The sequence below is a fragment of the Monodon monoceros genome, unplaced genomic scaffold, assembly GCF_005190385.1.
Source record: "Monodon monoceros isolate NGI ecotype Baffin Bay Population unplaced genomic scaffold, NGI_Narwhal_1 Super_Scaffold_6, whole genome shotgun sequence".
Classification (NCBI taxonomy): Eukaryota; Metazoa; Chordata; class Mammalia; order Artiodactyla; family Monodontidae; genus Monodon; species Monodon monoceros.
Window position 1 is genome coordinate 919,487 of NW_021703783.1, and position 17,012 is coordinate 936,498.

General features: G+C 57.2%; 1 protein-coding gene and 1 non-coding gene across 2 annotated transcripts in view; both read right to left on the reverse strand.

The window, feature by feature from the left end:
• CACNA1C (calcium voltage-gated channel subunit alpha1 C) overlaps nucleotides 1-17,012 on the reverse strand; it is a 465,580-nt gene that overhangs the window by 64,083 nt on the left and 384,485 nt on the right. Inside the window, 8 exon segments of the mRNA XM_029204130.1 lie at nucleotides 198-305; nucleotides 809-896; nucleotides 2,909-3,015; nucleotides 6,560-6,619; nucleotides 7,702-7,831; nucleotides 10,203-10,332; nucleotides 16,282-16,351; nucleotides 16,636-16,814. Coding sequence (XP_029059963.1) covers nucleotides 198-305; nucleotides 809-896; nucleotides 2,909-3,015; nucleotides 6,560-6,619; nucleotides 7,702-7,831; nucleotides 10,203-10,332; nucleotides 16,282-16,351; nucleotides 16,636-16,814 — 872 coding nt within the window.
• Nucleotides 11,951-12,058, reverse strand: LOC114886305. The gene has a single exon (XR_003791311.1). It is a non-coding gene; the product is annotated as a U6 spliceosomal RNA (small nuclear RNA).

Below are 17,012 nucleotides of genomic sequence, written 5' to 3' on the forward strand. Positions count from 1 at the left end.
AACTAGTTAGTCCTCCTCTGTTCTGGGAACTAGTCCTCCTCGGGTCTGGAAGCTGGGAGGGGCTGTGGGGAGGCCACATCCATCCCCAGTGTGACCCAGCACCGTCCCCTCCGTGTCCCCTCTGCCAGCTCCCGTCCAGGTCCCAGAAGCTGGTAGGCGGGAAGGATGCAGGGCCACAGATCCGGCCAAGGCCCCACCTTGAAGAGCTGGACCCCGATGCAGGCGAACATGAACTGGAGCAGCGTGGTGACGATCACGATGTTCCCGATGGTGCGGATGGCCACGAACACGCACTGCACCACGTGCTGCGGGTGGACAGAGGGGGCGGGTCCGGGGCCTTGGCTGAGCCCCTTTGGCACAAGCCTCTCAGAGGAGGTGCGGGCAGCCCTTTGCCACAAGCGGGGGGACCAGACTCAAAGGGGCAAAGCGAGCGTCCTCCTAGGTCATGGGGTGATGGAGCCTGGTGAAACCCGCGTCCCACTGGGCTCTAGGAGACCACAGGGACCAAAGCCCCGCTGACCTCCCACGTTCTGGGGGCAGCAATTCAGGGGTCTCATCACTACCTGGGGCTCGGGGTAGTGTGTGTGTCTCCTTTAGCAAAAGCTCTGCTGAGAAGCTGGGATTGTGAACGGGGGCCTCTGCTGTGGCTCCGTGTATCACGGACCCGGGACGGGAAGTGGGGCTGAGGTGCTGGCAGGAGGGTCCCGGCTCCGACCCGGGAGCCTGACTGTTGGCCCTGTCTCCCGCCTGCCCGTCACCTCACGTGGACCCCCAGGCTGAGGCTCCCGCCCAGGCCCGCCCAACTCACCTTCAGCCCCTTGGCCCTGTTGATGGCCCTCAGGGGCCTCAGCACCCTCAGGACCCGCAAGATCTTCACCACGTTGATGGCACTGGACCTGGGAGAGAGGACGGGCGGGGGTGAGCCTCTCCTGCCCCTGGTCCAGCAGCAGTGGAGGGTGAGCTGCTTCCTGGCAGGAAGCCCCAGCCCAAATGGAGAAACTGGGGAGTCTGCTGGGGACTTTCTCGCCCCAGCACCATTTCCCATTCTCTTCTCCCACTGCAGGGACCCAGAGCTGGCAGGGGACTTTCTTGTTGGTGAGCAAATCATGGGAAAAGCATTTACCATGAGCCACTAGCAGTATAACGTACTACTCGGGGGGTGTTTACTGTGCCGAGGACACGCAGAGCGAGGCAAAGCTCCGCCAGACCCCGGCCACTGAGGATACACTTCCTAACTTTGTTGGGCCCTCGCTTCTTCATCTGTAAAACGGGGCAGCGACCGCCTCACGAGCTTGTTGCAAGGATTAAATGAGAAAACGCACACGAACCATCTAGCAGCCTAACTGGCACATGCTGTGATGTGAGTACGTGGTGGCTTCTATTATCATGAACTTGAAGGAATACTGTACGAATGGTGGGACTTTGGGTGGAGGAGATACCTGGTGCTCACCTGCAAACCCAAGTCCCAGCGGCTGCCCATCGCGCTCACCCTGTGCACAGCACACCCAGGCCTAGAGGCAACGGCTCGGACACCGCAGACTCCGTGCACCTGGGACGCCAGGGCCCAGCCGGCTCCCCTGGGAGCACAGGTCACTGCTGCCCTCCAGGGGCACGCAGGCCCCTCACCCCGGCGGGCTGGCGGGCTCTCTGAAGCGTCCCTCACCCTCACCCACTAGCCGCCTTGGGAGAGCCTATACGCTCCTTGGGACCTAAGACACGTGGTCCCGTCAGCAAGCGCTGACCTCCTTCCTCCCGTGTCAGGACGCCGTCCGCTGAGAGTGGGGTGGGGGAAAGTCCTATGTCTCTGGTTCACGACTCTCTGATCACAGGGAACTCAAAGGGCTGCCCGATCCATCCCAGCGTCTCAGGGACAATGGGAGGGATGGAAAGGCCAGACTGAGGGGGGAATTCTTGGCTCAAGGTTAAGAGTGATTTAGTGGCAGTGATGGGATTAGACCCACAGGCTCACAGGCAGACAGCCTGGGGTAGAATAACGATGATCCCAGCAAAGGGTCTCACTCTGAATGCCTCCACCTCCGCTCCTTCTAGGCCGACCACGGGGACAGCCTCGGGACGGAGCCCCAGACGCCTCTGCTCTGCCACTGGGGTGACCTGGGCCGAGTCCCAGGTCCTGACCTCAGTTTTTCTGTCTAGAAAACAGTGATAACATCACTGGCCCTGCCTGCCTCGTGGGTCCTATGAGGCTCAGAGAGGAATGTGTACGGAAAGTGCTTTGAAAGTTAAGTACAGGGTTAGCATTACCAGCTGGTAGAATTCGGGAGAAACTAGTAATGAGATTCTTTTAAACTTGAGCATGTTCACAGCCTTGGTTGCAGGTGGAATTGTCCGGAGAGCGTTTAAAATCCCTTAGGCCCTGGCTGTAGCCCAGACCAATTAAATCAAAGCTTGGGGGGGTGGGAGGGGTCCAGGCAAAGGTCTTGTTTTAAAGTTGCTCCGGTGATTCCCCTGCACAGCCAGGAGTGAGGACCAGTCCCTCCTCCTTCTCCCTCCCTCATCAGGGGCTCTGACTGGAGACCGGAGAGGAAGGGGCAGGGGTCGTCAGGGCTGGCAGGCCTGGGCTGAGGGTGCCTGCGGAGCCGGTGGGAGGGCCCTGGAGACCTTCCTCTTTCGTAACTGGGCCGGGCCCGCCTGCTGGGTGAGATCCAGACATGGAAACAGATCCTCGCTTGGGTCAATGCACCCCAAGGGTCCCACCACTGAGGACCCAGACACCAGAAGCCACAGCCGCCGCCGAAGGCCCGTCCCGCTCCCAGCCTAGTTCCGCCGTGGCCACAGGCAGGCCTCCCCACCACCAGCGGTCGTCTCCCCCCACCCCTGGCTCCCGGCTGTCCTCTCCGACACTGTCCTCCATGCGCGCCTCCCTCGGGGGCCAGGGGGCCCCACTCACTGGATGCCGAAGGAGATGAGGGACACGCTGACCACCAGTAGGTCCAGGATGTTGAAGTAGTTCCGGCAGAAGGAGCCCTTGTGCAGGAAGGCCCCGTAGGCGGTCATCTGGGGGGACATGGGGAGGCGCGGCATGAGCAGCCCCCTGGGCTCCAGAGACCCCTCACTCCACCCCTCCCCACACGGTACCTCTGGCCGGGCCCAGGGGAGGAGCAGGGGAGTGACGGGGGCTGGGGGGCAGGACAGGAGACACGGTGCTGGGAGCTTCTGCTGCTGCTGCAGCCCCTGAAGGCTCCCTGCCCAGGACTGTCAGCAGCCCTCGCGCCCCTGTACGCTCAGGTCCCCCACACCCCCCGCCACAAGCTCGCTCCACCGCAGGGCCCGCCTAGGACACGGTCCTCTGGGGGGACCCCCGGTGGGGACCAGCCACCCTGGCTTCCCAGGACTTTCCTGGCTTAGTCCCAGGCAATCCCTCAGTCTCGGGCAGACCCTAACGCCCGAAGTTCTACCAAGGACGCTGGCAACCCGCATCTGTCCACTTCCCAGCCTCAGGCAGTGCTGATGACCCATGCCTAGTACTCTGAGCTCCATTCTACTGTCTGGTTCTGGAGCCGTGTGTTCAGAGGGGCCGTGGGCACCACAGTAAGAGCACAGCTCTGGAGCCAGGCCACCCTCTGCACTTTGAGTCCCCGGGGCAAGTTACTCAACTTCTCTGAGTCTCATCTGAGAAATGGGGCAACGACATCCTCTACCCTGGAGGGTGGTAAGCGCCCTCGGGAATTACATGCAAAGCCCTTAGGTCACTGTCCTGCAGATGGCAAGCTCCATGCCAGGCGAGCTTCTCTACAGAGAACTGGACTCGGCCGGAGAGCTAGGACTTGGCTTCTGGGTCCCTCCTGTGATGGGGGAGGATGTTCAGTGCCCCCTCTGTAAAGTAGCATCCCCTTCCCTGCTGTTGTGAGGTGCCTGCTGGAGAACCACGTGAAAGCCCCCTGGAGACTAAGAAGGGACCACGTCAGGGGTGATGGCTGTCTCGGGTTTGCTGTCACCAACCCCCTCGGAGCTCAGCCTAGAGCCGCTGTTGAGGCCCCACAAACACCTGTCCGATTTCCTTGACGTGAGCTAAGGGCCAGTGGATTTCCAGGTGAAGGGCTGAAGGGTCACAGCCGTGAAGCGATAGCCAAAGGGGGAAATTTGGAGCTGACGGCTTAGAGCTTGGAAGCAGCTCCCTGGTCACCTGGGGCCCAATCTATCTCTTTGGAAACAGAGCGTACGCAAGGCAGCCTGTCCGCGGAGCGATTCAAAAGCAAACACAGGGGAAATTGACAAAAATAGCTCTTGGAACCTAATTTTTCCCACTTATCTCCTGCAGGAGGGGGTCACAGGGGACTCAGGCACCTGTGTCCTGCAGGAGCTTCCAGAAGTGGGTGGATTATGTGAAGGGTTGCAGGGGAATACAGTTGGAGATCTGTCCCAAAGGCCTGCCATCTGGAGGGGCTGCTTGCTGCTCTGTCTCTTAGTGGAGGTCTGGGCCCCCGAGTGCGGGCCCGGGTGCTTCCATGGTTTGTGTTACCTGAGAGGCCCTGTGCCCCGAAGGCTGGTGAGTGTGTGTGTGTGTGTGTGTGTGTGTGTGTGTGTGTGTGTGTTCAGGCTGTCCGCCCAGGCAGGGCCAGAGGAAGGGTGGCCATAGGAGAAAGGGCAGGTGGACGCTGGGAAAACGGGGCATTTATTTGAAAGTTCCCTGTGAGATCCAGGGAGTCAGGTACCCAGTGCAGGACCCCCCTTTTACCCTGTCTGCTGACTGCCACCCACCCCGCTTCTGCTCCTAAAGTCCTAACCTTTGCCCAGGAAGAGCCTCGCTGGGGAGAGGAAAGGGTTGAACGCTGGGCTGGGAGGGCAGGACGCCCCTCCGTCCAGCCAGCTCCGCTCCGGGCAGCAATGCTGCTCACTGAACACATCTTACCTTCTGCAATCTCTACTCGCGGATTCTGGTCCCACCTCCCTCCTCCTCTAGGTGACAGCCCTTGGCAACATTCAGGCCAACTGTTCTGGTCCCACAAGGCTAAACGTGCCCAGGCCTTCCAACTGTCCCTGACACTGGACACCCCTCCTGCACGACGGTCACCTCCGCCGGGCAGGATGCCGGGCCCAAGGGCGGGGCAGAGGGACCCGGGGGACCGGGTGCAGGCAGTGTCCTGGGGCCGGGCTCCACCTAGAGGCACAGTCAGGCAGCGTAGAAGCGGGAAGCAGAGGGAGAGGGTGGGCGGGAGAGAGGATCTCGCCAGCACCGTGCTTGTAAGGAGATGGCAGCCTTGGAGGAAAAGGAGCGCCGCTGAGGCCCACCCAGGAGCTGGGGGGAGGGTCTGAGACCGGGAAAGAGTGTGGCGTTTGTGTGCCTCCCTGAGTCTGGAGTCCAGGGAAGGGCGTCCACGCAGCCGGGCGGCCCCGGTTCCCTCTCCCCAACCCCGGGGTCAGAGAGAAAACCCGAGGAACACTCCTGGTTTCCTCTTGGTTAACGTCTGGTTAGCTGGAACCAGGGGGTCTGGACAAAAAAAAAGAAGGCATGCGAAAGTGACCACTCAGGTTGTATGTGGATGTGACAGGCCGTCCTCGCCTGAAGGAGGCCGGGAGGGAGGGTCTGGGGCTGCCACACGTGCAGGGTGGGAGGAGCCCGGACCCTGCGGAGGCACCGAGTGGGGCGGCCATGGTGAGGGTGACCCCCAGGCTCTGGGAGAGAACGGGAGTCACACACACTCCATCGACTCGGAATTCACCCCCGAAGCTCGGGTGGCCTGGGAAACTTGAAAACCCTAACAGAGTAGATGTAAGTACTATATTAATTGTATATTAATAGAAATAACGAAATAAAGCTTAGGGCAAATGCCTGTCACCCGAAGCTGCTCAGACGTGGGCTCTACTGTGCTGGGGTCACAGGGCTGGAGCGGGTCCGGGCCTGGGGGTCCAGCCCCTCAGCCCTGGGCTCTGGGTTCCACACTGAGCCCTGGAGGACATGGCTCCCTCCTCCAGGCCCGGGGCAAGGGGTGAGGCAGCAGAGCCTTGGGGGTAACCCAGGGCTCAGAGGTGTCTACAGGGTCTGTCCAAAGCCCTCGGTTGGGACACTGGCCTTGGCCGCGTGATTACCACCACACAGGCCTGTGCTGACAACAGGCCTCCCGAGGGCACAGGCAGGGTGACTCCTGGAGGCCCCTGAGCTTTCCCGCTTTTGTTGTTTGTATGGCATCTCCTCTGGGCAGGAGGAGGAAAGGACGGTTCCAGCCCGGGGCAGGCGTGGTTTCCAGAGGCGGTGGGGGGCGGGTGGTGCCCGGCCAGCATCAGTCCGACACTGTGCACAAGGCACAGAGTGAGGGGCACAAATTCCTCCAGTTTCAGACTTGAGAGTAAAAACGAGTGAAAGAAACAAGAGAAAAGGGGCAGAGCACAGAGAGAGGAGGCTTTGCTGCGTGCGTTACCTTGAGGATAATTTCTAACGTAAAGATACTAGTGAAGACATAGTCTGCGTTGCCTAGGATCTGAAAGATAAGCATAACCAGATTAGTGGCTCCGAGTGACCGGACAACAGAGCGTGTGTTAGCAGCAGAGCAGCGACAGCCGGACAGGACAGGACAGGGCAGGAGCAGGGGGCATGCATTACCTTCAGAGCAATTTCAATGGTGAAAATGGTAGTGAAAACAATGTCAAAATAAAACAGAATCTGTAAAACAAAGAGACACAGGGTGGGGATGGGGCAGGGATGGGAGAAGCAGGACGGGAGGAGGGGTCACCAGCAGGAAGTCACCCAAAGCAGGGAGCCTTTCCGTGGGGAGACAGTGGAACGGGTTAGGGGACCAGAGGCACGGGCACAGCACTGGGTCCTGGAGTCCCCAGATCTGTGAGGGGAGCTTCCAGGGCTGACTCAGCTGGCCCTAGGTCTGGCTGGGTGCTTTTCTCATGAATTCAGTTTACTTACAAATCCAAATCAGACCGCTGGGACGCTTGTCAAAAGGACAGCGTGGGGTTTGCTTTTCACTGCATGAAATTGCAAAATGCTTAATTCGCATTGGCGTGACGAGCTAGTCTCTCATGTTCGTGGGACCCTACGCCGCTGCTGTGCCCTTCAGGGTGCGGAAGGGTGCACCCCAGGCTAGGGGCAGGCTCCGGGGTTCATGCTTTACTACGTCTCAGGTGATGGATCAGAGCGAGGGCCAGCGCCTTTCCCAGTAAGAAAGCTCTGGACCACGCAGGCGGCGGGACCACTGGCTGGCTTGGCAGGTGGTGGGCTCCTCCCTGCGTGCCCACCTGGTTGGGATTTGATAAAGTTTCGAGGCTTCGAGATATGGCAGGTCTTACTCTGGCCTATGATGTAGGTCACCAGAGCCTGGGGTGGTCTTCAAATTTAGTTTCGACTTTGCAGAGGGTCACTGAGGCCCTCCTATACGAGGCAGGCCTCATCAGAGCACCCGTCTGCCACTGCCCCCCGGCGGCCAGGACGGGCCAGTGTACCTTGGGGCAAGGTATAAACCGCTCAGTTCCAGGGAGGTGGACCCCTGGGGAACACCCGCGGGCCGTGGAGTCTGCTGTGGCCCGTCAGGCTGGCCTGAGGCGCTGGGTCCGTGGTCTCCTCCTGCTAACGGTCCTAAGACGGGTTTCCACCCAGCTCTCATCTCTTGAGGAAATGCCTGCTGTGCCTCTGACCCTGAGATGTGGGCTGGGCTCTGGACTGAACGATGGGGTTGGGCAGCCACAGAAGCTGGGGGCCACGTGGCGGGGGCGGGGTGCAGGGGGCGAGGTACCTACGTGGTTCCTGAAGGAGGTGTGCTGGACGGGGTCCTCGGCAGCCAGGGAGATGCTGCTGAGCAGGATGAAGAAGAGGATCAGGTTGGTGAAGATGGAGTCGTTGACGATGCGATGGCACTGGAGGCGGAACCTGCGGGGAGTGGGAGGGGCCGTCACACAGGGCCGGGGCCTCCGCTCCTTCAGCCCCGCGACGTCCTGCTGCAGCGGAGCAATAGTGCCACCGCCCGCCACACCGTGTGCCCACCCACGGGGCCTCGGGTTTGCGCCTGAGACCTTTGGGAGCCCCTACATTTCACATACTGCTGTGACATCACCCACCGGCTTTCGTTTGGGGACGTCTTTCCCATCATTAAAAATAACGGCTTTGTAAGATCTGCTTCATATGTTTATGTACAGGGAGCAACAGAGCCACCCAGAAGCGTGGGCGCCCAGACTCCGAGGGGACTTGCTCCCGTGGCAGTAAGTCAATCCCGCACCTCGGCACAATGACAAAGAACGACACATCTGACCCCCGAGCGCTCACGGTAGATCCTCGGACGCTGGGGGTGTCATTTATACTGTCTCATCTTGACAGTAGGAGGGGAGGAGGGTGTGATTATCATCTTCATTTTATAGATAAAAACCACTGACACCAGGAAGGATAGGCTTGCCCAGACACAGTGTGTGTGTGTGTGTGTGTGTGTGTGTGTGTGTGTGTGTGGCCAGGGCTTGAACCTGGCCGTCAGGCTTCTGCTCCTGGCGTGTGGTTGACTAAATGCTCTGAGAGACCTTACTGCTGCAGAAGCACCAAATTCTGGAAAGGACAAGTTTTTTGAGACAATTCTGGTTTCACGAGAGTTAGGAAGGGTCTGCAGCGATCCTCCCCAAACAAACAAGCCAATCCACTGAGCTGGGGTCTGTGTGACGTGCAGCCGGGATGGGCAGAGGCGCCTGACGAGGCCAGTGGCAGCACAGCTGTCAGGAAACTTCGAGCCAGTCGGAGGTGGGGCAGAGGGGCCCGGGACCCCTAGGCAGAGCCAATGCCCTCAAGGAGCATCTGGAAGAAAGCTTCCAAGTCCTAACTTAGGTCCATGGGAATCTTGCTGATTAAGACGAAGTATTGGGGTCACAATCAAAGATCATTAAACACTCAAGAACATAGCCACTGAGATGGGAATCAAAGAAACTACAAATAATTGACTTACACGGCCCCTCCCCAAAGACTGTGTATATTGGAAACATCAGATACACATTATAGAACAGCTATATTTGAAATGTTTAATGGAATAAAGGACTTGATCACAAAGATGATGAATCAACAAGAAACTCAGACATAGACAGATGGAGCTGGAAAACCAAGCAAGACCTGGAACTGTCTGAAGTGAAAAGATATAAGCTGATGTGAAAACTGGTTTACACAGTAACATAGAGATGAAGAGAGAATTGAGAAATTGGAAGACATATCTGAAGAAATGAGCCAGAATTCCAACCGAGAGACTAGGAGATGAATGATATGAAGATGTGAATGTGTGAGCTGGGAAGGACAGAATGGGAAGGTATAACTTGTGTCTACTTGGACCAGCTGGAGAGAAGGAAGATGAGGCAGTTGTAAAGAGACTATGCTTCAACTTTCCAAGAAGTAGCTATTCTTCTCCTAATCTTTAATGTCGTTCAAGAACTGACAAAAATATAAATCCATAGACTTAGAAACAGAACATATTCCGAGCAGGATAAATGGAAAGAAATCCATGGTGGTAAAAGTGCGCAACCCCAGAGACAGTAGATGATGTTAAAAGCCGCTGGAGACAAGGGGCAGATTCTGACTAAGGAACAATCGTAGGAATTCCGACTTCACAGTGGAATAACACATCCAGCGCGCTGAAGGCTAAAACCCGTCAACCTGAAAGTGTGTACACAGCCAAACTACCTTTCAAGAACAAGAAATGCAAAGGATTACAGATAAACAGAGGCCAAGTGAATTTTCCATAAAAGAACTCCCGAGGAATGTACTTTAAGGAGGAAAGAAAATGATTGCCGAGGGATGGACTGAGATGCATAAAAAATGGTGAACAGATAAAAAAATAGTAAGTGGTATGTAAATCCAAACATACACTGTCTACACAGGTACTCACGTCTGACCTGTCGTGTGGGAAATAAAGGTCGGGACCAAAATGGTCATCAGCCATACCACGTAAGGTAGGAGGTCTGGGAGGAGTTCGAGCAGTCTAACTATTTTAACTCCTATTTTGCAGGAGAAGGTTTAGGATCTTGTTCAACTTTAGGCTCTGTTAAGTTAAATGTAATCACCACCAGAACAGAAACAGAGTTTAAACATTTCACAAAATGGAGAGAAAAGCAAACCCAGGTCTTCTGATTCAGAATCCAGGACTCTCTTCCCTAAATCCGTGCCTGTTTACACAAGCTGTGGGGAGCTGGGAGAGTCCCAGCCCCACCCAGAGGCTGGAGGGCGCTGACACCTGCCGGGCTTGTGTCACAGAGAGAGCGAAGCCCAGTGCACACACCTGTTGCTCGGGCTGAAGATGAAGAAGGCGCTGGCTTCTGGCATGGGCACCGCCTTCTCCTTCAGGTGCAGCTCAGAGAGGGGGCGGGGACGGGGGCCCACGGGCATCTCAGGCTCCTCCTCCTCGTCTCCTGCAAGAAAACAGCACTGCTCTAAACAGCTCCACGGCTCCCGCTTATTTTTTATTTTATTTTATTTTATTTTGCGGTACGCGGGCCTCTCACTGCTGTGGCCTCTCCCGTTGCGGAGCACAGGCTCCGGACGCGCAGGCTCAGCGGCCATGGCTCACGGGTCCAGCCGCTCCGCGGCATGTGGGATCTTCCTGGACCGGGGCATGAACCCACGTCCCCTGCATCGGCAGGGGGACTCTCAACCACTGCGCCACCAGGGAAGCCCTCCAGCTTATTTTTACCACCGTGCAGCTTCCTTCCAGATGCCCTACGGACAGGAATCAGACATCATCCACATCTCTGGAAACCAAGGGGACCAGCCAAGACACCCAGCTCTCTCCCCGTGGGCACGGCTGGAGCTCGTCTCTGCTACAGGAAGACTCCCTGGCAGCACACGAGATGGGGCTGAGAGTAGGGTGACCAACTCGAAACCTGCCCTTGTTTTTATTTTTTTTATTTTAAAATTTTATTTATTTATTTATTTTTGGCTGTGTTGGGTCTTTGTTGCTGCGCGCGGGCTTTCTCTAGTTGCGGCGAGTGGGGGCCACTCTTCATCGCGGTGCGCGGGCCTCTCACTGTCGTGGCCTCTCTTGTTGCGGAGCACGGGCTCCAGACGCGCAGACTCAGTAGTTGTGGCTCACAGGCCTAGTTGCTCTGTGGCATGTGGGATCTTCCCAGAGCAGGGCTCGAACCCGTGTCCCCTGCACTGGCAGGCAGATTCTCAACCACTGCGCCACCAGGGAAGTCCCCCTGTCCTTGTTTTTAAATGGAAGTTCCCACATCCCAGGAAACCCTCAGTCCCCTGCAAATCGGGGTGGTTGGTCATCCTAGTTGTCAGGCACTAGCGACAGGTGACCAGGTGAGACTGGGGCACTGCCAAGTGTCCTCACGCTTCTGGACTGCAGGCAGAGGAAAGGGCGTGGCTCAGCTGACCTGACACCCCGGCAAACAACCCCATCCTTGAATGTTCCAGGAGCTTAAAGTCAACATTCTCCCTATTCCTGAAAATACAAGAAAACACTGTGCTGTAGGGGCAGTCGGGCCATAATCCTGCCGTAACAGGCCCTCCGTCCAAAGGTCTAGACGCTGACACCAGTTACAGAAGCACTTTGTTCTCCAGGCCAGCGGCCACACTGAATGTGGACCACAGGCACACAAGTTCACTGGCCATGGAAGGAAACTGCATACCCTGTTCTTGTCCAAGGTACTTAAAAATGTTTAGAAGGGAATGGAAGTTAGGAGCATGCCTTGATCCAAATCTTGGCTCTGTTTCTTTCTGGCTGTTTAAGTTAGTGTCTCTGTGCCTCAGTTTCCCCATCTGTGAGATGGGATAATAGCACGTATGTACCTCAGAATGGTGCTATTACAATCTCCACCCACGGTAGACACTCCAAGACCGTAAATTAGTGTCTAGCATCTTCCTCGGTCTGTCTGCTCTTTGCCTGTCATTTCCCGACAGACTTTCCACTCACATCAAACTATTCTCTAAACACTCACTGTAGTGGGTTGAATAGCATCCCCCCAAATCCATGCCCACCCGGAGCCACGGGATGTGACCTTATTTATTTCATTTTATTTTTAAAATATGGACCACTTCACGAATTTGCGTGTCATCCTTGCGCAGGGGCCATACTAATCTTCTCTGTATCGTTCCAATTTTTAGTATTTGTGCTGCCAAAGTGAGCACGTGACCTTATTTTGGAAAATGCACCTTTGCAGATGTCATTAGCTATGATGCTGTCACAGTGGACGAGGGTGGGCCCTCGTTCCGGGGACTGCTGTCCTCGTAAGGAGACACAGGGAAGAAGGACGGAGGCAGAGATGGGGCTGAGGCTGCAACAGCTGAGGAGCTCGAAGGGACTGCATTGGCCGGCAGAGTGGGGACTCTCCCCAGAGCCGCTGGAGGGAGCTCGGCCCTGCTGGCATCTCGCTGTCTGGCTTCCAGGCTCCAGAACCGTGAGAGGATGAAATTCTGTTGTTGAAGCCCGTGTCTGGGGGCTCCATGAAGGTGGCTCAGCTCTCTCCCTGCTTGACCTGCCCGTCAGCCCCTCGCAGAGCTGTGGGCACCCCCGGCTCAGATAGCACCTTCACCTGGCCTTCCTGAGTCCCTGCGCCCAGGAAGGACCTCCCTGTGAATCCCAGCAGCACCTCCAGCCTCCCACACCCACCTGGCACTTGGGACAAAAACACCTCGGATGTGTGACTTTAAATGTACCTGGTTCCATCTGTTCATGTGCTGAAAGCCCTGCAGAGAGAAACCCCCTGGCACGGGGAAGCCTCATTTCCTGGGGATGATTTAACAACACTGGCTTTATGAGGAAGGGGACTGTGCAGAAGGTCCGGGGGAGAGATGGCTCTGGGCGGTGGACCTCGTGGACCAGCCACAGGTCTGTGCTCCCTCCCGGTTACCACGAAGCCAGGTGGGGTGGAGCAAAAGAGCCTGGCACAGATAGCGGTTCTTTATCAAGCAGGAGGCAACCAAGGACCCAAGGCTTCTCTGGAGGACCAGCAGATCACAGGCACAGGTCAGATTTCCTCCCGCAAGTAATTAGAGCTGACCGGCAGGCAATGAAAACTTTCAGCAGAAGAGTGGCACACAGTGGAAGCTGGTGTCCAGGAGGGGCTTGAAGCTTCCTAACTAACCTTGGCAAGGTCTCCTATTAAAGCAAAATCAGTGAAGCCAGAGTGGGCTTACATCATGGCATCTCTACGTGGGATTTACCTGGAGGATCTCAGGTCCCGCCTGGCTCTGTCCTCTTTCCAGTTTTGCTCTAAATGACCCAACACTTTCTTATTCAGGAATATCTGAGAACAGGTAGTTGAGTGCTTATTTAATCACCTGTGTTTATAGAAAAACACGTTCGCCAGGTTTGTGTGCCTCTAAGGTCCTCGTGGAGAATCGTGTGTACTCTTTTGTCCTGCGAGCAACGTTTAAGAGGAAGCTACTGCGGAAGGACAAACCGAACTTGTAAAGGGGCAGAAGGTTGCCAGCACATGATGCTTTGCACGTACGACGCATGAGGAGAGAGGTGACGGATTAGGGGAAGTCAGGTAGAGCTCCTTCTGGGGTGGGCAGCCAACCGCCCAGTCGCCCGATGCCCGTGGAACGCCTCGGTGCTGTTTTCTCATCGCAGCTCTCACAGCGCTCACAGAAGCGGGGACAGCAAGGCCCGGCCGCTTTTCAGATGGCGCTTCCAGAACTCAGCAGGAGAAACGTGGCGGGCAGAGCTAAATGCCCACCCTCGGGCCTGGCCGCCCGGGGCCCCATGCTCACCGCTGTGATTCTGCTCATGGCCGGTTCAAGTGAAAATACTGTTTCTGACACCTCGGGCCCACAGCGCACTGGACGCAAAGCCATGGCTTTGCCGTCAAGGAGCATCCAGGCCTCCGTGTAGCCCCAGAGTCCAGCCGCCCTAAAAGGCCAACCTGCAGAGCAAGGCTGGGACGCACTCCCCGCGCCGTTACCTTCTCTTAACTGGCTCAACTCGGCCCTCAGAGCCACCCTTCGCCCTCCTGCCTCTCCAGCTTCTCTGTCCAGTCGGCCCTGCCTCCAAACACCCCCAAGGGCTGCCCCCTCTACGTGTCCAGCTGGTCCCCTGCCCTGCTGCCATCATCCTGCCTGGACTGCTGCATGAGTATCCCCACTGCCCCGTCCCACTCTGTTTTTACACCACAGCCAGAGCAAGTCTTTTGCAAGGTAAGTCAGACGTGGTGAGAAGCTCCTGTGGTCCCCCCGCATCAGCCGGGACCCATCCCTCTGCGCGGCCTTGGGGGCCGTCCCACCTGCCCCTGCCCCGCCCCCTGCCCTGCCCCCGGCCCTCTGCCTGCTCGGGCCCCGCTGCACACAGGTGCCACTGCCGGAGATTCTGCACTTGCTGGTCCCTCTACCTAGAAAGCTCTTCCCTCAATCATCTCCACACACCTGGTTCCTCTGACTCAGAGTTCAGCCCAGAGGTCACATTCTCAAAGGGGCTCTAGTGACCACGCAGCCAGGGCAGCCCCGCCCACTTGGTACCTCTAATAGGGCCCTTGGTTTTATGATCTTCCTGATGTTTCCTTTCTGGTTGGTTTGCTTTCTTGCTCCTTGTCTGCCTCCCACTACAATGGGGGCCCCCGAGAGCAGCGGCCTTCTCTGTCCCCCATGGTCCAGGGCCCGGCACACAGTAGGTGCTTTATAAGCAGCTATTAAATCAATGAATGGACGTGCCCCTGGTTTTGGCCAGCTCTGTGGCCATGGAAACAGGATGGTCCCGAAGTAACTTCTTTCCTCTCCAACTCCCCGACTGCAGACCCAGGGGGGACCACCTGCTCCGCGACCCCCCGCCGCCCCACCTCCCCGACTGCAGACCCAGGGGGGACCACCGGCTCCGCGACCCGCCACCACCCCAACTCCCCGACTGCAGACCCAGTGGGGACCACCTGCTCCGCGACCCCCCGCCACCCCAACTCCCCGACTTCCGACCCAGTGGGGACCACCTGCTCCGCGGCCCCCCCGCCGCCCCACCTCCCTGCACTGCTCTCTCCTGGAGCCCCTGCAGCGGCCCAGGCCTCTCCCACAGCGTGTGGACTGAGCCACACACTCCCTGGTGTCATCACATTTCCTTTTCATGTGTACTTATTAATTTTCAGCCCTTAGTGACTCTTAAGCACATCTGTATGTTCACTCAAGTAAATGAATCAATTAGATAAAAGCACCGTCTTGGCACAAAGCTTTCCTTCCTGGGTGAGGTGATGTTTCTAAAATGTAGTGTGTACAAAGCTGGGAGGCTCCAACCAACCGGCGAGCTTTGGAGATTGAACCAGGAGGGGAGGCCTGAAAGGCCACTGCTGGGCAGCAGGGCTGCTTTGCGGGGACTAGAAACAGGCGCCTCCCGCAGGGGGTCCCGCGATTAACAAAACCTACCCCAAATCAGTTGGCTCCCCGTCCGTATTCAATTTCCCCCCATTGCCTCAAAAATGTCATCGAAAAGTTTATTTGCTCATTTAGGATCAAGACAAGACCCGCCCGCTGCATTCGCTGGATATTTCTGGTCTGTCTTTGAAATTCTATAATAGTTTCCGCCCAGAAGGGCTTGAAGGCTTCAAAAGGTTTGGTGCCTGGCACACGGACACCCTTCCGCCCTCCTTTCTGTCCGAGCTCCAGGAAGCCAAATCCTCCTTCCCAGCAGACAGACTGCGGAGGGAAAGGGAAAAGGAGGCTGGGCGCGGTCACGAGCTCAGAAGGTTTTCAGGCTCCCGACAGGGCTGTGACCCGACACAGCCCAACCTGTGCGGGGAGGGGTGTCAGCGAGACCCACGGTGCCTTGACGGTGTGTCGTGACTTTGAGCTTGAAGCTCGTGATAACATCTGCAATTCTCTGTAGAAGGAGGGCAGGTCAGGGCTCACACAGGGTGTGGTTTCCTGACGCAGGGAAGTGGCTCCTGAGGGGGGCTGATGGGCTCCTGTCGTGAAATCCTCTCCAGGGGGCCTGCCTGCCAGTTTACGGACCAGACGGTGGAGCTCTGAACGCGTCCTGCAGAGCAGCGAGCGGTGGCGGCCACGCTGTGCTCAGCACTGCCTTCCGGGTGAGGACAGGACAGATTTGGGATTTATTATTAAGGGAGCAAGATGCCGTGACATATGTTATCCTAATAAATTATGTAACTTAATGATTTTACAACATAGGCTATAATAAACCTTAAATGTATACGCAATCCAGCTTCCAAAAGACCCAAAGGCATCGCTCAAACACGATGCATTCAATCTTCTGTTGTCATTATGAGGAAACAAGGAGCAAAGTACCCTGACCTCCAGAGGATAATCGGCAGTGCTGCAGCCGAGTCGGGGGGATCTGGGACCAGCCCGTGGCTTTACAGTTGGGTGTCCACCCCCAGATCCCCTCACCCCCAGGCCAGGCTGTGGGCTGGTACCTGTGGTTTCCAGGTTGGGGTAGGAACTCTTGTCCTCATTCTCGTTGGGCTGGAGGTCGTCCATGTTGATCTAGGCATCCAAGGAGAGAAGGAGGGTCCAGTTAGACAAGGTCCACAGCTTTTAGAGGCTTCGGGTAGCCTTGAAATTGCCCCCTAGTCTAGGCTGAGCTGTCGACTCAGAAACACATCCTTTTTCCTTTGCGCACATCCCTCAGGACACCAGCAGAAGGCTGGCCTTCCTTCTCTCTGAGCCCAGCTCTGCTGTCCACCCTCCCCAGCCCCTTCTTCCCCCACTTCCCCTGGCGTCTGGCCCAGGAGGACCGTGTCCTCCTTCCCTGGGCCTCGGCCCCTCACCTTGGTGGCAGGGGGGGACTCTCCATCCGCAGTGATGGATTTCAGCTCGATTTTCTCCTCCTTGGTCTCCTCCACGGCCGGCTTCTCCACCACCTCTTGTCTCTTCTCTGGGCTGGCAGTCCTGGCCGGTCAGCAGGAGGGAAAAGAAAGGGATGTGACCAGATTGATAGGGAGCTGCCCTGTGGTCTGTTGGGGCCCATGCCATGAGGCTCAATCACAGGGGCGCTGGGCCTTGCCCAACTCTGTCCCCGCCCAGCTCTGTCCCATCCCGGCTCTGTCCCCGCCCGGCTCTGTCCCATCCCGGCTCTGTCCCATCCCGGCTCTGTCCCCGCCCGGCTCTGTCCCCGCCCGGCTCTGTCCCCGCCCGGCTCTGTCCC